Raw genomic sequence first — 23767 nt, forward strand, 5'->3', positions numbered from 1 at the left:
ACTTTCTTGCTATCCCATTTTCTTCCCTAATATAGGCGCTGATATGACCTAAATGTGTCGGGCTCTTCTGTCCTCCCACCCCCAATCCAATAGTGGTTAGGAGGTCACTTGCTCTGTATTCTAATTCTATCCTTTTTCCGTTTTTTGGGGGGTTTTTTCTGTCTTTGTCTTGGAATGGGATTACTAGGTTTATCATGCCACTGGCTGGGACTGGGAGGAAAACTCAAATGTATATAGTTTCAGGGAGATGGGATTTTTTTTCCCTTGTTAATCATCTATCTGCTATGTGCTGATATATTTCTTGTTTTGAATATATTAATTGTCTGTAAACATTTGAGTGTATTCCAATCTCAGTGGGATCCTGATTGTGTGCTCTTGAAATCTACAACTACATCTGTTCTCTATTTGAGCCATTCCCTTATGTCTTTCTTATTCTTTTGTGTTTTCAATTGTAAATCTAGAATATTTGATTATCGCCGTAAAACCTTTAAACAAAAACAAACATCAACATCATATTCACAACTTGAGCTTGAGCTTTTTTTATATATCGCAATATCCACTAAGCATGCTTCTAGTGCTTTACAAGGGTCCCTGACCAACAGCAACACGTAATATGTAGTAGAACGAGACATGACGCATGTTAGGCAATATTACAATTTTTTCAACAGAGACATAACTGTTAACGACCAGGTACTCATTTGATAAATATCAAATTAAGAAACTAGGGAGCAGGCACCGGTGTAAGTGTAAGATCTGAACAAGTGTGTATGAAAGGTGCCAGACAAAGCAAGAAAGAAAAAAAAACACCCCAAAAAATCAGTCTACCTCTCCTGGGAATCGAACCTCAGACTCAGACCGTCTGATTCTCGGTCAGATGTGCTACCATTACTCATTATTTCTTGCTTTGTCTGGCACCTTTAATAAATACTTTTCAGATCTTTACTCATTTTACACCTGAGTACGGTGACAGAATTTGAGTAAAGAGTCTTTTCCAAGGACTCAACTATGCATTTGAATGAGGCTGGAACCCAGACCTTCTGATCTGAAAGTAATTGTCATATCACAAGACCACACAACCACCACCACATCATCACTAACACCACTACAATAAGTATAAGCACTAACACCAAATCATCATCATCACTGCCACCACTACAACCATCATCACCATTACTGCAACAACCACTACCACATTATAAATAGCACAACTTCTACAAGCACCAGATCATCATTACTACCAATGCCATAACCACCTCCTCTATATCATCATTACAACAACAAATCCAATCCATATTGCAGCTTCAGTTCTAAGGATAGACACAACATTTGTGTGGTTTACGGTGGTTAGGTTAACATTCTGTATCGCAATAAATTACACGGGACAGAAATCTTTTATAATTGACAGATAAATTTCTTATATACTTGCGATCAAAAGAAAGTATACACATTTAAAATTGTCGTTACTTTTTTATCCGTTGACGTAGGCTAATGATTTTCCACTGAGTTCTTTATCATTAGAACACACGTGGAACATAATCGGCCGCCAAGTTCGTTCATTAGACCCGCCAAACGAACAACAACTGTTCCACGCCATAAGAACAGCTTGAAATAACATTCCTCAACACCAGCTGACCACATTGACCAATTCCATGCGTAGGAAATGCAATACTGTGATTGGAGCGAACGGGGGACATACTCGTTACGGATTGAATTAGATTCACCTTCACTTCAAATGAAATGAATGCAAGTAATTTTATTAAAATGCCATTGTTTGTCAAAATCATAGTGTATGTTTTGACTTGTTACTTCCCTTTTTGAAGGTCATGTTTTAAAAAGTCTATGTTGCATACAAGATCAACCATAAACATTACAAATTCTAACAAAATGAAAGATAAATGATAGTACTATGATTACACACTGGTTTTAAATAAACCAGAACAATATTCCATATCAATTCTGTAGGTAAAACAAGTGTATACTTTCTTTTGATCACTATGGGATTCCCCATACCCTTGTATTTGAAAAAAAAAGGACTGAATTTAAATATCCACTCACAATTGGGATAGCCAATAGTACTGCTTTCTTGGGTTTTGTTGGTCTTTGATTGGGATGGCTAAGGTGGATTCTTGTAAAATATATTTCATATGTAATATACGTAAATAAGTTAATTTTTATTTAGAATTTTTCCTTGACGGTAGCACATATTTTTGATGAATACATTCTAACTCATGATACAAGTAATACCGATTGTTAATATTTGTTGTTTGTTTGTGGGTCTTTTTTTTTTGAGGGGGGGGGGGGGGGGGGGGGGGGGGGGGGAGGGAGAATTCAGTAATAGATTGTGTTTTTTGGTTTGGTGTGTTGTTGAATGCGGTCTTTACCAAGTAAATAATGGTAAATTGCCGATATTAAGTGTTATTAAGTATAGAAGCAAACAAATATGATATTTATCATAAGCATTTCTTTAATGAATCAATATCAACAGTCATAAAAAAAAGCATATCGATTTGCATATATTCTCTCTCTCTCTCTCATTCCTTCTCTCTCTCTTGTATACACACACATAAACACATGAACACAAATTAATTTACATACATAAATGAAACACGAATCACAGATTTACATTAACAAAGTAATGGAGAATGTTTGTTTCTTATTCAGGGCGATATATTTAGGCCATATCAGCTCCAGCAAAAGGAAAACTAAGATCGTCCAAACATTTTAGATTTACCATTGAAAGTTCAAAAGAAAAAGTGAGACAAAAGGGAATGGTTCAAATAGGGAACAGAAGTAGATTACAAGAGCATATCATCAGTGTACTTTGTGTTTGCAAATAAATTTTACTATCATTCAAACTGTATTCCATCATGACAGATTTGAAACTCCTCATCAACAGATATCCAAAATAAGAAGTGCATTCCAGTTAGAAGAGGAAAAAAAATACAATCGAGATTAACTCCACTGAAGTTAAACAAAATAAGTAGGTAGAGCAAACTGTGCACTCATCAGAGGCTTTACCTTAACGTGCAATAGTTTTGAAATGCATCATTGCTGTTTCTACAATAATATGGAACGGGGATTATGTGAATTTGATATCGTCATTTGATCAACTTAATATTCCACATGTTTCAGCTAACCAAGATAAATGTAAATGGTGTTTATTTTCATTTTATAAGTTATTGTTTGATTGTGCGGCTATGCGGTCTAGTGTAATGGCAATCACTTTCAGATCGAAAGGTCCTGGGTTCGAGCCTCGCTCAGCGCATAGTTGACTCCTTGGAAAAAGCTCTTTACTCACATTATCTCAATGTACTCAGTTGTAAAATGAGTACCTGGCCGTTAACAGAATTGTCTCTGTCGGAAAAAATTGTAATATCGTCTAACAGGCGTCATGGGTCGTTCTACATGTCACGTGTTGCTGTTGGTAAGGGACCCCTTGTAAAGCACTTTGAGCTCATATGGTGGATATTGCGCAATATAAAAGCCTTTTTTTTAATCAAGACAAATTACTGGGAAATGATGTGTTGAGATAATCAAAATTGTACTATACTGTATTATCTATTATTCCACTATAGACACAGCCTTCTGGTTGAAACAGTACCTGAAACAGAGTTTACATAGCCTTCTGGTTGCAACAATACCTGATATAAGCTATTAACTATCCAAAGGAATTAAGGAAAAACAATCATCATTATTTAACTATTTAACTATTTATTTAACATTATTTATCAAGCATCTTAATTGCTACTGAAATAGAAAGTCAATACTGGTGATGTAGGATAATATGTTGAAATTTTATAAGTACCAAAATAAACATCTTTATTGAATAAAGTATAGTTTATTCATTTTTTTAAACCTTTTTCCAAATGATTACAAGTGTAAAACATTCAAGAATCAATTATCATGTAAAACCCGATTAAATTCATTATAAGCTGATTCTAAATCAAATAACATCTGCCGTACTTGTCCATCATCCAGTTCTTCAGATGCCTGCATACTGCCAAGTGTGTCCAACCTTGGGAAAAAAAGGGGATGTTAAATGATCAAGTCAGAACCAATCTTGTTCATTTGTGACCCATCTCCTCATAACAGTACAACGTCCAGATGGTTTAAATGCCAAAAACTAAAAATATATAGAGTCAAAAATCAAAGTCTTGGGATAAGTTTTTTATGGTTTATTTAGGAGAATGAATATTTCCTTTCTTAAATCGACAAAGTCTAAAAATTCACATTTCTTTTTTTTTAAACCGACAAAGTCTAAAAATTCACATTTCTTTTTTTTTAAACTGACAAAGTCTAAAAATTCACATTTCTGGTCATCTTAACTTAAATATCCCTTTTTGGCATTAGTTTTACCATGACAAAATAACTTTTGGAGATGATGATTCACATTTAAGAATATAGGAATTCTATGATCTCATGTAGAATGCTATAATATGAATAAGATGCAACATACAAAATAGTCACATCCTTTGAGGAAACTGGAATGTAACTATACTATAGATTAATATTTACCTATCAAACATCTCTAGGGTACAGACCAATTTGATCCCTCATGCACAAACAACGACTGGCTCCAATATTAAATGTAAATATCAAGTGCGTGATGTGAAATATATTGTACTTGCCCTAAAAGCATAGCTTAAGGTTTTCTTGTGAGGGATTTTTCCTTTTACACCATGTATCTTAACTTTGCAATGCTCTTCATGATTTTTAGACGAATTGGGAAGTTAAAAATGGTTTGAAGTTAAGGCTAAAAGAGGACTCAAATGAAAACTTTTATGCAATTACAGCATCCAACTTTGAGAGATAATTCAAGGCCTTTATTAAGGGGGTACTGTCACAATAAGGACAATTTTATTAAGTTTTATCAAAAATGATCTTTTCAATGCTTTTTCTGCAGTATTATGTGTGTCCAAGCATATTTCTAAAGACTTTTTGGAATAATTTCCACTATCGGTGTGTATGAGGTGGCATTTTAGGGGTACCCCGCCCCGAAAACTTCAGATTTTGGGAACAACTTTTCTCAAAAAGTGTCTATTCAATTTCACTGAAACTTGCTATGTAGGTGTCTTTAATACTGCTCTACATTATGTCAGAGGGATTTTTCTATTCTTATCCTAGTAAAGATTTTATAGCATCCGGAAGTCTTCAATCCGTAAAACTGTGAAAATTTTTCCTTTTTCGCAGTTTTTACCCTCTTTGGACCCCCATATCTAAAAATATAATGCTTATATTGCCAAAAGCCTCTGACATAATGTAGCCACACTATAAACACACAAGTGTGTGAAAGGAAAAAGAAATTGAATAGACAGTTTTTGAGAAATCTTGTTCCCTGCTATCCCACCCCCTAAGAAAATGACATTTTGAGAAAATGGGAAAAAACGAACCTTCTCGTAGATTATACAAAATATAGTGTCATGAACCCCCTAAACTGTGTTGTTTTAAACCCAAGAATCATTCTCCTGTGGAAAAAAGATACAATTAGTTATGAATTTATAAAAATGGTACTTATCCGTTTGAGGTAATCCATCCAATGTCACGTGTCGTCTGGGACTCCGCAATCAGAAGCCGCCTGCAGCATACTGCTCACCGCCTTCCAGTTGATGTAAACGTCTTCCTCCCTTGTCTGTGCTAACCTCCTCATCTCCCTTTTCCTTTTAAAGACAAATTCACCTGCTCTGTCTGCATTCTTTATCCTAACATTGTCCCTTTTAGTCCCATGCTCCACAAAATGTCGTCCCACACTAAGTCCTATTGCCGAAATGAAATCCTGCGATGCCTTTGCTCCCTTGTTGAATTCTCCTACTCCAATCCCACATGAAATTTCCAAACGCTGTCTCCCTACAAACACATGTTTTGGACACCTAGACCAAATCAAAGCATGGATGCTTTCATTTACATTCTGAGTCATTCCAAATAAACATCTCCCCAACAAATCATCATCAGTCAATCTAACATAAACGTCATGGATGTGTTCTGCTACAGTCGGTAGAATAAATGTGGTCATATGTCTGTCGTGGTCAGGTGCTGGCAGACCATTAGCCTTGGCTTTCATGTAGAAGCACCAAGAATCAATTCCTTCTGGGCAGTACTCATGGCGTGGCTGTTTATTGGTTGAGGTGCAGTGATAAAAAGAAGCCCAAATTGCGCGTCGCATGTCGTCCACAGTACTGTTTGATCTAATGGCCCGCGTGTAATATTTCTGAAGTCTGGCGATCTTTGCCTTTGTCAATTTTCCTTTTCCATTCCTCCTAACGTTACCTTTACCTTCTTCTTGTTGTCCACAGTCTTCCGCAATGCTGTTCCTAGTCTCTTCGCTACATGATTTACACACTCCCTCTTCTCAATTGTCATCCCCTCATACGGTCCCGAATTGTTTAGCTGCTTGATGGTGTTGCTGTCCCCGTCACTAATCATTGTTCTATATCTAAGTCCATTCCGCTCTACAGATCTACTCCACATATTCACAGCCGCTACCTGTTCCATACTACCTGATGATCCTTCATGGTTCCTATCACACTCCTCCTTATGGCCACTCAAGAATTCTGCATACCTATCACTATCCCCTTCAGCTTGTCTCCTACTGTCACACCTTATGGCAATACTTAGAAAGAACCTCATGGTCCACTACAAGTCCTGTTCTGTTCTCTATCACACATCCTATCCCTAACATTGATTTATGTCCCCTCGTGTGCCAACTACCATCATACGAAACATCAACATCAACAATTGGTTGCCCTGCCTGCTCAGGATACGCTCGACGAACAACATCAACAGCTTCAGAACGGAGACGAGACGAATAGCTGGCGAACTGGCGGTGGATGGCCTTCTGGTGGCGGAAGAAAGGTCTTATGATGTAGTACAGGCATATCCATCATGCCGCAAAATGAGGCTAAGCCAGCCTGTCCACTTCCATTAGCCAAGGATGAAGCGACTCCACGACGATTAACTTCAAAATATTTATCTTTTTTACGAGATGTATAAAAGGACGATATAACTTTTGAACATGATTTACAAGACAAATGTAGAAGAATGGCAAGACCAACAGAAGAATCACGTGAAACCTCCAACGTAGACTGGAAACAAAAAGGGCAGAGAAGACAATCAACAAGATCCTGGAATACAATCAGCTGCACGATGGTCGAACATTCCAATGAAGACGAAGATGAAGGCTCAGACGTAGAGGCAAAGAAATCCAACTTACGAGCTGATGATGAAGAAGCAGAGCTGAAGCTGTTGGTTGCGGCGAAGAAAAAGATGATGGAAATAAAGGTGAAGTCGCTGCGTGGGGCGAAGATGTCACAGAAGATGTGGATGCTGGCTCTGGTTCATTAAAAAATTTCTGCTTCTTCGCATCCTTGCCTTCTTCAAAACATCTTTCCGTGACTTCCTTTTCATGCTGCTAATGGAAGCATTGAAGGTGGAAACCTTGGCTCTAGGCATGACAATCTGTGAAAATAAATAAATATAAATAATATACCATAATAAATAATTTAAAAAAAAAAAAAAAAAAAAAAAAAAATAATATATATATATATATATATTATATATATATATATATATATATATAATATATATATAAAATAAATAAATCGGGGGTTAGCTTAGCTCAGCGTTACGGTCTTTGCTTCGTACCGGAAAGGTACCGAGTTCGATCACCAGCCTCTGTGCTGTGTGGACTTGAGCAAGCCATCTCGCCCTAGCTCAATTTGCAGCGCAGCACTGCGGTTGACGCCTTGGTTATTCCAATCTACCCTTGGAATAGACCCTGGAGAATAATTTCCCCTATGGGATGAATAAAGGGGTTTTAAAAAAACAATTTTATTATAACATTTTTATTGCACCCCCTACTGCTAAGCAGTGTTGGAATCAGCCCAAAGTTTTGCCTTAAAAGCACAAAAGATACCCACATAAGAATTCTGGCTACCAATCATAGTTAAGCACAGATCTGGTATTGCTTTGGATCAAAGTAAAAAAAACATTAAAGAAATTAAAAGAGCAGGCAGAAAGGCCGCTTTCTGGCAAAATGAATTCCTACCACAATAAGGTAACTAAAAGTCACAGTGGGCTGACCACCTGCTTGGCTAATGCCTTGGTCTAGAGTAATTTCACTTTAAAGTGGCCCTACACTGAAAGGTGAAAAGGCAGAAACTATAGATCAGAAAGAAAGAAACGCCTTTAGGTCAAGAGACGAGAACCATACCTCAGAGCATTGAGAGCACCCCCCCCCCCCCCCCCCCCCACACACACACACACAGACTCTTGTAGAATGATGGTTATAAAAAAAAATAAGCACAATCTAGATAATCTCTAAGTTCTAACTCACTGACGTCAATGGTAATCCAAGTCTAAGTTAGCTTTCGACGTCTATCTGTCTGTCTAAGATCTACTATAGATCGGCGTTTAGTTATCTCCTTATTTAAGCTCAATGATCTTCACTAGTCTAATGTAAATCAAAGAAAACAGTATGGTTCTTAATAATCGTATTAAAAATAAAATAAAAACAAAAATTAGCCTTTAGAATTATTTACGAGCAGCATTCTCTTTTACTATCGTCAATGTTTACATTTTAGAATGGAATGCACACTTTGAGACTGTAACCGGTCAATCTGATTTCACTAGTAATAAATAAATAGACATACTTACTGGCTAAAGCGGTATCCAGGCGTCGAAATGATTATCTACCAATTTTTGGTTCTTTGGAAAATGATGATAAAACTTTGCAAATAAGTAAATGGAGTGAAGTTTGTCATGAAACGACCAAAATCAGTTCGAATCGAAGCGTAAGTAAACGTAGTCGAATGCTCCGGAAATGTACCCGTTGTTATGTCACGTGACTGAAAACCGGGTTACGATTGGTCTTGGAATGTGAGCTAAAATTTTCCATGACGGTAATTACTAAAAATAACTCCTAGACGTCTCTTCAGCCAATCAAAGAAAGGAAAATAGGCTTGGAATTTCTCGATTTCCCCGCCGACCTGTGACACATACGCGAAAGAATGTGAAAGAACGGAAATGCCCTTTCCCTGACATTTCTGCTAATACCAAATAAGCCGGGGTTCAGTGCGGGTTACTAAGGACTATCGAACGTTGATTCTGACGAAAATGACGGAAAAACTTTGCGTTTAGACGATAGTTGCGTCACAAAAAAATTATTTAAAGCACTTTTTTGTAAAAATTTAGCCTTTTGAATGTTTTCAGTGTGTTAAAGAAAGGTTGAATTACCTGAAAGTGCCCTAATCTCATTTTCGATAATTTTAGTGGAATTCATAGTAAAACCGTCCTCTCGACCAGCGCGTACCCCCTTAACCTTATTCAAATAATCACCTAAACGAAACATAAGGACGGGGTTTCACTCTCCAAAAGGAAAAATTCAATAACCGCTCATTGTTTTTGAAAGTTTTCCATTTTGAAACTAGTTCACAGCCACAAAAATTTCAGTATTTAGATTCGAGTGTACATATTGATGCATCATTGTCCAAATCTGATGTCATTTGATGAGTTAATGTGATCAGGAGACAGCCACTTGCATTACTTTATGCTGACTGAATAGAAAAGACCTATAAAGCCCTTTTCAAATCTGTAATCAATAGTCATATTTCGATTGAGCCAATTCTCTGGTCAGAGATAAGAATGGTATTTTTAAAATAACTTGACTAGCAAAATACTTCCTCTCAGTTTTTGGTGTCAAATAAATTGCCCTGAGGTCAGACAATACTGGTTAAACGCCATAAGGTCACATCAAATCATTATCATAATATCAAATATCAGAAAATTTTCACATCTAATCATTTAATATTAAATATAACGTTTGTATATGTCTTGTTTTGTTGCAGTCTTACCATTGCCTCACTTTCTGTTTGCCCTCAAATTCAGCAGGCAAGAGACTTAATCTAGTCATGGTTTCAGCCAACTCTCTGAGATCTGGGTGGATCTGGTTATTTTTGCAAAAGAAATAGGACAAAAATTATTTTATCATGAAGAACATTTTTTTCTGGTTTTTAAAAAAATGTTTTGCTTTCCAGTTTCAATTGAATCAAGAATCAATCATCTAAAAGTACAGCAAAACAAAACAAAAAAATTGCTTTCTATTCTTTTACTTCTGTCATTTAATAATTACAGTGTTTTCCACTTAAACCTGCTGAAATTGATTCAATAATCCAAACATTTGACGAACATGAAAGGAAGACATCCCCCCCCCCCTCCCCCCTCCAAAAAAAATAATTAACTATAAAGTTAAACAAGGATGCTTTGCAGTAATTATGGTGGGGAAGGGAAGGGGAACGACTTCATTAAAACTTGTGTCCTAAGCGTCTAAATATTTGTTTCTGCCTCTCAAAATTGCATATTATGATAATCTAATACATAAACAAATAAAGAGTAAAACAACACCGGACTGACCTCATCCATTGCTCTGATTTCCAATCGTAGCTTGTCCATAATTGTGATAAAGAGCTGTTAGAGGTAAAATGAAATGCATCCACTTTAAATTAATAATTATGGTATTTATTTCTCTAGCACTGGCACTGAAATTCTATCAGTTCATATTTTTTTCTAAAGCACAGTTCAGCAATCAAAATACAAGTTAAATAATAATAATGATGATGATGATGATGATGATGATGATGATGATGATGATGATGATGATGATGATGATGATGATGATGATGATGATGATGATGATGATGATGATGATGATGATGATGATGATAATAATAATAATAATAATAATAATAATAACAATAATAATAAAAATAATGATAATGATGATAATAATAATAATAATAATAATAATAACAAAAATTATAATGATGATGATAATAATATTAACCATTAAATATGGTTTAGACCAATATAGAGAACCAAACACACAGAGACCAGAGAACCATACACATATTAACCAGTCAGCTATTAATTATTACTATGATTAAAATCATACATACTGAGACAATATCAGCAATACATTTGCTTGTATTTCCTTTGTCATCTTTTATGGTGATGGGCCGATCTTCTTTTATCCTCTCAAGAGCAGCAGGGCAGTCAAGCTTGATACAAAAAAAAATATAATAAAAATTAAAAATTTTAATCCATCAACTTCCAGGTCTACTAATTAGATTTTTAAAATTCAGAAATGGAAAAAAATGTGCTTACAACTTTTTTTTAAATGAAAAATTTTAATATTTGAATGCTTGTTTAAACATATTAAAAAACAAATATACTAAAAACTTGAGCATTTATATAGGGCAATATCAAAGCCTTTTAAAGGTAGGACGAGATATGATGCCTGTGAGGTAATATTACGATTATTATTTTTTCCGACAGAGACAACACTGTTAACGACCAGGTACTCATTTTACACCCGGGTACAGTGAGAGAATGGAGTAAAGTGCCCTTTACAAGGACTCAACTATGTGCTGTTTAGAGTGGACTAGAACCCTGGATCTTCTTTCTGGTCATACAAGAGATCCCATAGCCGCACAAATTTAGCATTTCTCTGTAACATTAAAATGGATACATGGCTTAGGAGAAAATCCAATTTAGATTTTGTGTCTTTGATTGATTTTACTTTCCATTCAACTGATCATTAATTCTCATCAAATTAATGCTTTGTGACATGGCTGCAAATACTTATTGGATTTTTCTTACGTCTGAACAAAGAATTTCCAAACGAATGAAAATAAAGTATCCTTATTGATGCCATAAACTACGGCTAAAACTAAAAAAATGCTTCCTGTTTACTCAATCTAAAAACACCCCCAAAAAAACTAATTAATACTAATTAAATAACCAAATTCTTTTCAAAAAGTGATTCATACATCTTTAATTTCATTAATTCTTTCAGTGTGCCCTTGAGCTAGGTAAGGCCTATAATCATAATTATATGTTACTACTACTTTTTACTTCTGCTGATTAAAAAATTTTTTGCTTTGTTGAAATGTAATAAATGAGTGTCTTGAACTGTGATTTAACCACTTTTTATTGTATTATCATAAGAGTGTGAATAATCTTGAACACAGCAAAGCATTTTATCAAAAACACGATGGTGTACTGTGTTATTTTTACTCAAGTGGAATACGCTGAGAATTGATGAGAAGCTCAAAACTTTCAATATTGTAAAAATCACCTACGCGGTACTTTTTCATAAAATCCTCAATTGTTGGAAAATCACTCTGAACTTGTTTGAATGCTGCTTTGAACTGGACCAAAAGCTTTGAACAGGTTGCTGTATACCTGGAAAAAAATAATCAATCTTCTTTATCATGGCTAAGGGTTTAACACAAGATGAGTTTAGCTTTTAACTAAAGTTTTGATATTGGCATTCTAGTTTTCTGTCTAAAAATTCAGTTTCAGTCCTGACTACTACTACAACAAATTCATATTAATGATATACTCCAGCTGTATCCAGACTTTCAAAATGAATTCCAATTCAAAAGATCTTGTTGCAATTGAAAGCTTAGGAGCAAAGCATAAATTATATAGCACTTTGAAGCCTTATTTAATCAATCTGAGGGCTGATTGTCAATCTATAAAAAAATTATGATGAGTACTATTTACCTCTTCGAGTATGAATTATGAAAAGTGCTGTGAATTTTTAGAATTTCAGACAAGCAGGTCGGCAATAATGACCGAGATTTTTTATATAAAATTTACTTTTCTACAAGCACAATTCTCCAAAAGAGAGCTCCACCTAAGAGCCTGCTTTTGGCATTTCCAATACCTGATCAAACATAAATTGAGAGATGTAACTTCACATACAGCAGGGCTTTTTCAACACATTTTGACAGTCATAAATTCTAACCAAAATAGAAAAAGCAGTGACACCTAACAACATAGTTTACAAGTCTGATATTTCATATGCACATGAAATACAATGCAATACAGATCAAGAAAATGAAAACTGAATTTCAGAACAAAACCCTTGTTTAACCAGTGCCATTTACTTAAAAATGGTTTACAAGTTATTCTTTAGGCTGTAAGACTGTAAGCAAATGCTGATCTGATATCAAGGTAATTTAGATGTTTAAACACTTTTTAATGGATCAGCGTTCTATTTAAGGAATAGCAACTACATAGTAAAAATAGCTTCTTGTGCATCCAAGAAGCTCATTGCACATAGAAAAAAGTTGCTTACATACAGGACTTTGTCTCCTTAAATTTAAAGATACAGTGGCTTTATGAATGATGCTCCACTGGCAATCGGTCAATAAAAGTTGTACAGAACACTTTAAAAAATGAAAACATTCAATGATGCATGAGCTGCCTGTGACTGGAACTGACAACACACAATCACGAAGAGAATAATAAGAATACAGAGGTGCTTGCCTATGTGCTAGGTGATCAAGAGACAGAAAATTAGACATGTACACGAAAAATGCAAGAAATGACCTGCTTTCAGAAGAGAAATAAAAAAGAAGGGGGTGTAACAGTTTATGACTTACTCTTTAGCAAGTACAGCATCCCTGATATAAGCCTTTTCCAAACTCTGCAAGGTGTTTATTACTGCATACAAATCAGACATATTATCATACCTGGACAGGAGAAAGATAAGTCATAAAACTCAATTTTAACATCGTAGACATTGGGTAAATTACTCGCAAATTGATAAAACATGACTTCATATATAAGTCCATTAGGAGAAGAAAAAACATGGGAAGATAGAGCATGATATTTACAAACACATTTGGCATGCGGGCAAATCCCTGAACTTGATCTGATATCAAGGTCATTTAGATGTGATATAAAGTTTATACACTTTAAAATGGATCACCCTTCTATCTGATAGTGTCTGCATAGTAAAAAATACTGCAATTTCTCATCCATTCACAGTCACATAAATTAGTTTTGAATAAAATCTCACAATTCGCTAAAATAGATAAAATATTTTCTAATTCTTTGATAATTATTTTCAAAAATCAAACTTGCAATAAAAGTATTCATATTTAATCAAATATTTTTGGAATCACATACTTTTCCCTTTCCCTTGCTGTCTTGTACAATTTGACTTCCTGTAATGATAAGAAAAACGTTAGCAATGGTGAGCGTTAAAATTTGTAGAAAGGAAGATTAATTCTAATAATACTGAAAAAATACACAGTGTCGATAAAGCCTTTCCCAGTTTTCAAAGACTTATTATAAACCGGTTATGGATATTTAAATCCTGTTTTTGCCATCTTCTGAGGAAACGTCATACATTTATGCTCTTTAGTATCACCCACATTGCACCACCAAATTTAGAAAAATGAATCTGAGCTTCAAAGACATCATATTTTTATAAGTCTATAAAGAATATATACCATTCATTTTTTAAGCCTGCCTGATCTTCTCATAGGGCTTTGTCCGGTGTAACTTTCATCCTGTCAAGCATGATTCTTGTAAGCCCTTTGCTTGGTATCGACAACAAGGTAATTCCTTGTCACTTGTCACACTGGGATAGATCGCCATGTTTGGTGGAGAAGGATGTTCCAGATGCTTTCTCTATCTACGCTGTCAAACACTGTGCTCATCACTGCAAATTTTATACACATATATTTTATCTATCACACCACACTAATCCTGTCACTCCAGTCATTCAATATTCCAGGAGTCCTTGTGTATCATGTGGAAAAGACGTTGAAATGATGTGGGGCCTGTGACGTCTATTATGTCATGTTGTTCCATTTGCGTATTCTACACTTATAGTAGTAGTAGTTGTATAAGCAACAGTAGTCGTAATAGCAGTAATAGTAGTAGTAATAGCAGTAGTAGAAGTAGTAGTAGTAGCAGTAGTAATATAGTGTTGTTGATCCTGTGGTACTGGTGTTGTTGGTTAGTAATGATACTGTGAAGGTGGTGATGGTAGTAATGACATTGCAGCCAATTTTCCACTTCAAAAACAGAACACCCACAATATCGATGTTTGGCGGATCAAACCTCTGGTCCTGATTTTCACGATTGGCAGATCAAATCTCTGAAGTCTACGTACAAGCTTTGTGCACCATGTTTTTATCTAATTTAGGGCGGATCAGACCTGTGATGTCATCCGACCATTGATACCCACTTTGGACCAAAACTGCACTCTATTAAAATTAATAAAGACTGTTTGAATGACCTCCTGTGCAATGCCATGCTCATGAATTAGTTACCTCCCTTTCACATTTCTGAATTCAAGTTTAATATGATTCTGAATTTCTGATTGACAAGAAATGTATTACTTCAATATTGTTTATATTGTTGAACATCTCTTAAAAAATGAAAGTAAATGCAAGAAAGGTTAAACCTTGAATCAAAACAAAGATTAAGGCTGATACTGATATACAAATCTATTTATGTAAATGATTAAAACAGACCGTAAAAGAATTACTAAACCAAGTACAGTCAAAGCCGCTAAATTGGAGCAGAGCCATTACACAGAAATCATTCCAATTAACAGATTCTTCAGGATGGCCTTAACAGTTGGAATAATCTATCAGGACTACACAGATATAGTAATTGCCACTGAATTTGTAGCATTTTATCAATTTCTAGTTGCGACTGTATAGATATGTTAACAACAGACATAAAAAGAAGGCACCTCCACAGTGATATCACATTTCTACAGGATTAGGGAGAGAGAGGGGGGGGGGGGTGTTGTGATGGTGGTGGTAATGATAATGATGTAATTGTTGTTCTGGTGTTGAGAGCATGATAATAAAATTTTCAAAAAATATAAAATAAATAAACAAATTAAAAAACCGCAATGGCAGTTACAGGGTCAAAATTTAGACAGACCATCATCTGGAAGTTTTAAAACACCAGCATGCAAGCAATCTGACATCCATGTGTATAGAAGCTAATATTTTGGCTACTTTTATAAATATTGTTACCATCAGCCTTATTTTTGCATTAATAGTATCCTAAGCTTTGACAGATAAATCCTGTCAGTCACCATTTTGATGTATACAATCACAAATCTATCAAAATTAATTAAATACAGTTTTCATTTCATTAATACTCATGTGAGCAGTCAATAGGCAAACTTACTTCATATAGTCCAGGATTGTTGCCTTGACCTAAAAGAAATACATAAATAAAATAATGGTCATTTTCACATTTATTCAATTATTATTTGGTGTTTAAAAATTGTAATAATGATTAAGAATAATAAAAATAATAATAATGATGATAATAATATAAAATAAAATAAAAATAATATTAATAATAACAATAATCTTTGTTTTAAAAATCCCATCCTTTCATTTGTCAGTATGCACTGGTGAAAAGACACATGCTTCACATCCAAAGAGACCAGTACCAAACCCAGGTGCAGTCGAGATATTTTTCGGACCCCCCCCCCCCCCCCCCCCCCCCCCCCCCCGTCCATCTAGTACTGATTGATTGGGTGGCTAGGCTGTTAAACCTGTGAAATGAGCTTTATTCAATTTTCAATGGCTTGTATTTGCAAAAGGCTACAAGGGCCCATCACTGCAAAATACAGTACAGTCCAATCAAAACAGGGAACAGTCACAGTCAATCACTTTGACGAGCTAGTGCATTCAAAGCTGTTTTGAAAGTCTCCAAGCATTCAGCATCCGTTACGTCCAGTGGAAGGACAATCCAGTCATTTATTGTTCATGGGAAAAATCTGTGTTTGTATGTGTCTGTTCTTATGAATGGTTGTATTTATTGTGATGTAGCGTATCTATCTGATTTGCTTTCTGTGTAGTTGGGATGATGATGGGCGAGTTTGTGATGTTCCTGGTTTTGTGTGAGGTAACAATACAGGATACCTTGCGCCGGTTTTTCAATGGTTTCCATTCAAGTGACTTAAAGGAGGATGTAACACAACCCAGGTCTCTGGATTTCCATCCGTTGCAAATATTGCAGCTGCTCTTTGTACTTTTTCAATCTTGCGGTTAACAGAATAAAAACACGTCTTCCTGGAAGGTATTTTGTGGAAGAGCATGATTAGTTGCAAAGTGCAGTTTTTATAATGCTCAGGCGATCAGAGTTCAATTCCTAGGTGTCTTTGTTTCAAAGATAGGGTGGTGGTGGGCATGTCTTCCAGATGTCTAACACCTAATTTTCCATTGTCCGGTATTGGATGAGTATGAGCGACGTGGGTGGTTTTAGAGAATTATAAAAGCCTTATGATATCGGTTATTGTTACGTTTCTGTATCTCTGAAATAAAATTGAGATTGAAAAAGGACAAGGCCTTATTCATTTATATCGAAGAAAGACAATTGCATCATCTGTGAACAAATACATAACAGTGAAACGTAACAATAAGCTATATCGTAAGGCTTTTATAATTCTCTATGCCCCACCAAGTCTTTGGATAGTGCTTTCTTGACGAGGACAAAGACTGATATTAAATTAGAAAAATGATGATCAGTTGCAATAATATGGTGCTTTCTTCGCACATAGAGGACAGGGATATAAATTAGAAAAATAAGGGTCGGTTTTACTAAATGATTTTCGAGTTTTAAGTAACATAAAATGAAAGTCATTTAATTCTTGAGCGCCTCTCAGGTATCGCGTCCGTCTCCTTCAGGCCAGGCTTGTTATATGGCTGGAGGGCCATCAAAGCGCGGGGCAAGCGAGCTGTCTTAGGAGGTGGAGTTCCTTCTGCATCACCAGCTGGAGCAATCGGTATTTTAGGTTGTTCAGTTGGGACGATAGTTTCGTCAGTAGGACCGTTGCTGGGTGGCTCTTCGAGTGGTGCAGCTTCGGGCTGTACTGTCTCTGGAGTTGCTTTCTGGCCCACTGAGTTGGAGACCATCTTGGGTGTTGCAGGTGCTGAATTATTGCTCTTTGCCACTGTTGTGGTGGGTGTAGGCAGTGTGGCTAGAGGAGCCCTGGCAATCACTGGGTGGTAGAGTCACAGGAATTTTTTGTTTCTTAGAGTTATTCTGCCTGATGACATACTGGTCGAACTGACCGTCTTCAATAACGACTCCTGTTTTGTCCCATTTCGTGGGAAATGGCCCTGTCTGATTTTGTATCCTGACGCAGTCTCCAACAGTAAGGGGGGGGGGGGGTAGAATGTGAGTATGGGCAGATAGTCTTTCTGCATCCTTCATGTGCCTGTTTCTTAAGGCTTCTTCCCTGTTGACCAAGGTCTCTTGCCAGGTTTTATGGGGTGTTTTGGAATAAAGTCCCTGATTGGCCTTCCAAATATGCACATCGCAGGGGATTGCCAAGTGTCCCTGTCTGGCGTGTTACGATACTGAAGGATGGCGCATTGGAAGGAGCCACACCGTCGAAACTTGAATTGAAAGTAAGGTCTTAGTTTTTTTAGAGTTTTTTCTTGCACATAGATGTAAAGTGTCATCTAAGCAAGGGAGATAAATGCATGGCCAATCCATTTAACAGATGGCTGCTGACAGCGTAAGGTTCAGTAATATTCCATGTGGAAATTCCACTCGTGTCAATGACATAGCATTTTGATGGATGGAACTTCATGTAAATAGTAAAATAGTAATAGTAAATAATAAATTTATATAGCGCCTAAACATCCACGTTAATCGTGCTCTGCGGCGCTTTACATAACAAAAATAAAAATAAAAATGTTTAAAAACAACAAAATTAAAAATCACGACACTACATGATACATAATAAGCATGCATACAAAAAACAGAATCAAAGCAACATCCATTTCATGAAAAATAAGCCTCGCGGAACAACTCAGTCTTCAGACATTTCCTGAAAGATGATAAGTTTTCACAGGACTTTGTCCGAGGACTAAGTGTGTTCCATAGGCGTGGAGCTATGAATGAAAAGGCTTTTTCACCGAAAGTGGATTTTGAGATGGTAACTTTTAGAAGTTGGGACTGAGATGATCTTAGATTTCGAGTGGGTTCATATTTTTTAATCAGTTCCTGCAAATATTCAGGAGCCAATCCATCCAGACATCTAAAAACATAGCACAATATTTTAAATTTTATCCTATACTTCACAGGAAGCCAGTGCAATTCCTGGAGAACTGGTGTTATATGATCTCTTTTTTTCGTTAATTTTATAAGTCTAGCCGCTTTATTTTGAATTTTTTGTAGTTGATGAATTAATCTACTTTGACAGCCAATGAGAAGGGAATTGCAATAATCTAATCTGCTAGTAATAAACGAATTAACAAGCATCTTTGTAATATCTTCATCAATATAATGTCTGATTCTTCCAATGTTTCTAATGTGATAGTTACAACATTGGCATATTTTTTTAACATGATCTTCCATGGATAACCCTTGATCTAAATACACCCCAAGATTTCTCACACAAGAACTAGGTTTAATAGCATTTTTACCCACTAGTATCTCATTTGTAGATATTTTTGAGAGTTGATGCCTATTTCCAAAAATTATCATTTCCGTCTTGTCATCATTAAATTTAAGTTTGTTTAGTTTCATCCAATCCTTTATGTTGGCAATGCAATTTTCCATAACAGATACTGATGACAGCTCTGGATCATTATTGAGTTTTGTATACAGCTGAGTGTCATCAGCATAAAAATGAAAATCAATGGGAAAAGTGGATAACATATGAGAGAGGGGAGCAGTATACATTGTAAAAAGGAGGGGGCCGAGAATAGATCCCTGAGGCACTCCACACGTTAATATGGATGGAGTTGATACATGGTTTTCTATAATTACTGACTGAGTTCTTTCAAACAAATATTCCTTTAACCAGCCCAAAGCTGTGCCACTGATATAAAATTGATCACGTAGTCTAGTTAAAAGTAAATTTTGATCGATAGTGTCGAATGCCGCACTTAAATCTAGTAAAACAAGCATCGCAGCACTTTTATTATCTATATCATTTACAATATCATTAAAAACTTTAAGTAATGCCGTTTCCGTGCTATGGGAGGCTTTGTAGGCAGATTGAAATTTAACATTTAAGGCATTCGTCTCTAGATGGTTAATAATACGAGCAGCAACGACTTTTTCGATTAATTTTGAAATGAAATTTAAATTTGACACAGGTCTAAAATTATTTAACTCATTGCAGTCAAGATTTGCTTTTTTCTTCAGGGGTCTAACCAAGGCATGTTTCAGCATATTTGGAAAATCGGGCAACGTTAGACTTTCATTTACGATAGATGCAATTGCTGGAGCAAGATACTTTGAACATGATTTTATGAGCCAAGTTGGTGTTTTATCTAGCGGGCATGATTTATTAGGCATATCTGACAAAATATTTTTAACTTCCTCTATTGTTACGGGTTCAAACGACGTTAACATTTTATAATTGGTGTTCATAGATTTAGTTGGTCGTGTCGTGCAGGTAAGTGTTGTGTCCTCCTGTAGTGTCTCTTCCGTTGATGTTGATCTTCCAGGCGATGTCACGTGCCTTGTCATTGTTATTGTTTTCATTGGTGAAGTCATGCTTGTTGTTTCAACTCGTGATGTCGTGCTGGGATGTAGATTTGTGGGGCTGTCGTTGTCTAGTTCCTGTCGGATGTTGGAAATTTTCTCAATGAAAAAGGTGTTGAATTTGTCACAGAGTTCTTTTGGAGATGTATTTGTTGGTAAATTATTTGTATTCGATGGTGTGATCATTTCTTTGACAGTATTATAAAGCTTTTTCGAGTCAAGTTTGCTTTTTATCAGAGTGTCCTTCACATATTGCCGCTTGGTACTGACTATTAATTGATTGGTATAATTTTTGGCTTTTTTATAAATTTGCTTGTGAATTTCAAGTCGAGACTTACGCCAAATACCTTCCTTATGACGTCTGTCATGTTTGGCCTTTCGGATTTCAGCAGTAAACCATTTGGAATTTGGTCTTAGGACGATCGTTCTGGACTTGAGGGGCGCATGATTTTCCAGACAATTATTGAGTGATGTATAGAGGAGATCTAATTTCTCTGTAACGCCGTGTGTATTCATAACGTTATTATTTATGTCCAACTCCCGAATTTGGTCCAGTAATTTGGTGTGGTTTATGTTTTTCGTTTTTCTATAGCGGACTGTACGCCGATTTGAAATTGGGACAGGGACATTGATCTTAAAAAATACTGGGTGGTGGTCTGAAATGTCTGGGCTTCCGATCCTGATCTCACGAGTGGAAGTATCGATGGACCGTGTGATAACGAGATCGAGCGTGTGTCCACCCTCGTGAGTTGGTCCTTTGACATTTTGTTTGAGATCGAATATTTCTAGAAGTTTGGTGAAGTTGTCCGAAATCTCGGCATGAAAATTAAAATCACCTAAAATAATAATTTCTCGATTCTCGGTGTTTTTTGCGTGAAGAAAATCTTCAAATTCTTTTATAAAAGTTGTATTTGTGCTCTTGTTTTTAGTTGATGGTGGTGGTCTGTAAATGGTTACGACGTTAAAATGTCTGTTATTATGACTAAAGTGATTTTCGATGCATTCGAATGAGTCGTAGTTTTGTTTTTCTCGTTTGATAATATTCAATTGGTCTCTAAAAACACACATCAAACCACCTCCACGTCTTTGGTCTCTGTTTTCTTGATGATATGAATAACCGCTGGGGATTACCTCGTTTATGGTTATAGTGTCAGAAGATGTTAGCCAAGTCTCTGTAATAAAGAATAAATCCAATTTGTTTTCGACGATAAAATCATTTATTAATACAGCTTTATTTCGCACAGAGCGGGCATTCAGGAGAGCACATTTCAAATTGTTTTCGTCATCTGTACTCCTTTGTTGTTGTTGTTGTTGTTGTTGTTGTCGCCGCCGTTGATGCCGTAAAGTAATAAGATTGGATGGGGGTGGTGATGCTGATGATAACGACGATGGTGATGGTGGTCGTGGTGGCAACGATATGGAAGATGACAGCGATGACGATGGTGGTGGTGCTGACGATAACGACGACGATAATGACAATGGCAATGATCGTGGTTTTAAATCAATTGTTGTGTATGTGGGTGGGGGTCGTGATGGTTTGTAATGGTGGGGGCGATGTGGTCTGTGGCCAGTGAACACTGGTATCGCCCTTTGTTTTCTCGTTCCACCCCGTTGGTGTGAATTTGACTCAATGGCGTCAACAAGAGACGTTGGTTGTTGACGGCGTTGATAATAAAACACCGATGTTAAAAATAAAGTGGTGAATAAAAATCTCTCGTAATGTGTAGAAGAAAAAGATTGGTGAAAATCAGGCCTTACCTTAAAATCCATTTTTTTAAATGAGAATATCACAGAAATAGTTCGTTTGATATTAAAATTGATTTCAGATAATTAAACACAACACAATCACAAGATTAACAATATAAAAATCCACATTGGAGCGTAAGAATTTAAAGTAAAATCGAATAGAAAGACACATGTAAACAAAAACGTGTCCTGCCGGTTAGGCGTGTTACAATTTTTTTTTTTTTTTTTTTTTGGTACCATGTACCATGTATCTGACTACGTCTGGAGGGAATCAAGATCTTTCTGAGGAGTTCATGTGCATCTGCACTACTATCTATTGTCCTGTAAAGAAGGCTATCATCTGCAAACAGTTTAAGCCTTGTTTGTGGAGATAAACTCCAGCCCGATGGGGCTTACAGATCTAAAAAAAATACTCTCTCTCTTAGGGTCCTAAATTATATAATAGGCCGTTGTTGGGCAAACTCTTTTCCTGTTTTCTTATATGGTGAATGTCTTGGCATGCTGACTACATAGGGTGTGACTGGACCAGATCCGTTTTCAGCTTCTAATGGTGTCTACTGACTTGACAAAATTATCAACAACACTGGGCTGCAATCTTGAACATCTTTGTTTCCTTTACCCACTCCTTCACATTAGAAGGATGAAGATGTTTATATAGCGACTGGTCCTGGTGAAGTAACTGGATTATCAAGGAAGACTGAATTTTTGGGATACTATTTTAAAAATGAATTGTTCTTTCTTGCTTTATCTTATTCTAATTCTAGTGCCAGTGCTTCCAGGTGGACTATGATTATGATGATTATCTAGCAGTGGAACCAGCGATTGTTATGACGAATTTGCGAGGATCAACGGTGTTACTATTAATTGATGGCTATAAATATAAATGAAATGATGTCCATTACAACTCTAACTCTTACTTAGATAGAAGAGTAACTCTAACATGAACTTCAGGATTCATAGAAGTAGAAGTACGATGAGTAGTCTGAAGTGAAAACAGAACAATAATAAACGGCATAATAATAATAATAATAATAATAATAATAATAATAATAATAATAATAATAATAATAATAATTAATAATAATAATCGACGTCAAGAAGATAGTGATAGCATAGAGTTAGAGGCATAGAGTTTGAGTTGGAGTTAGAGAGACTGAGAGAAAACTATCCAAAAATGATCACGAATATTTATTAAAATTTTAAGGCGTTACTTTTTTATCATTACCATGGCTTGTTTGAACTTGAGCAAACATCAAATTAGGCTTGATTTTTGACACACAAAACAAGACAATATAAGAAACGAGAAACTGAATATTGAGAAATTCTAAGATGATTGATTGATGAGTGATGAATTGTTCTATTAATAGTTCCGGAAATTTTGACGACATTTGATTCTCCTAACGGTAACATCGATTTTGCCAATTATATCGAAGAAAAAGTAATTTCAAGTTTTTCTTAAAGTAAAGCAATGATCCATAAACTAAATCACAATTTAATATATACATATATATATAATAAAAGTAGTTGGCTATTAGTTTGCCTGGTATTCAATGCAATTTTATTTTACCTTTGAAAATTAATTCCGAGTCACAAAGTCGATACAAAATCGATTTAGAATATAAGTGTTTCCAAACATATTATTCTTCCATTGCCATAAAATGATGATAAAATTCCTAAAATTAAACTGTGG

General features: G+C 35.8%; 1 protein-coding gene across 2 annotated transcripts; it reads right to left on the bottom strand.

The window, feature by feature from the left end:
• Positions 1-2446: 2446 nt before the first annotated feature.
• LOC144962130 (vacuolar protein sorting-associated protein 28 homolog) lies at positions 2447-23451 on the bottom strand. 2 transcript variants are annotated; one of them, XM_078895086.1, is made up of 9 exons: positions 23303-23451; positions 16003-16031; positions 13972-14009; positions 13443-13532; positions 12132-12234; positions 10947-11048; positions 10405-10458; positions 9846-9937; positions 2447-4015 (listed from the first exon to the last, which is right to left on the bottom strand). In XM_078895086.1, the coding sequence occupies exons 1-9, from the start codon at positions 23328-23330 to the stop codon at positions 3895-3897; spliced, it is 657 nt and encodes a 218-aa protein (XP_078751212.1). In that variant the 5' UTR covers positions 23331-23451; the 3' UTR covers positions 2447-3894. The 2 variants fall into 2 exon arrangements, with proteins under 2 accessions (XP_078751212.1, XP_078751218.1); XM_078895092.1 differs by having other exon boundaries at positions 23289-23439.
• Between the last annotated feature and the right edge of the window lie 316 nt (positions 23452-23767).

The sequence above is a fragment of the Berghia stephanieae genome, chromosome 1, assembly GCF_034508935.2.
Source record: "Berghia stephanieae isolate SIO BIC M18660-M18661 chromosome 1, UCSD_Bste_1.3, whole genome shotgun sequence".
NCBI lineage: Eukaryota > Metazoa > Mollusca > Gastropoda > Nudibranchia > Aeolidiidae > Berghia > Berghia stephanieae.

Bases quoted from the DNA above. Each gene is read 5' to 3' on its own strand.
- LOC144962130 (XM_078895086.1), bottom strand. From the start codon at position 23,330: ATGTTTGCTCAAGTTCAAACAAGCCATG. The intron at 9,938-10,404 runs GTCAGTCCGGTG...AAAAATAACCAG, and splicing joins AAATCAGAGCAATGGATGAG to ATCCACCCAGATCTCAGAGA. The intron at 4,016-9,845 runs GTAAGACTGCAA...TTTTTTCCCAAG, and splicing joins AAACAGAAAGTGAGGCAATG to GTTGGACACACTTGGCAGTA.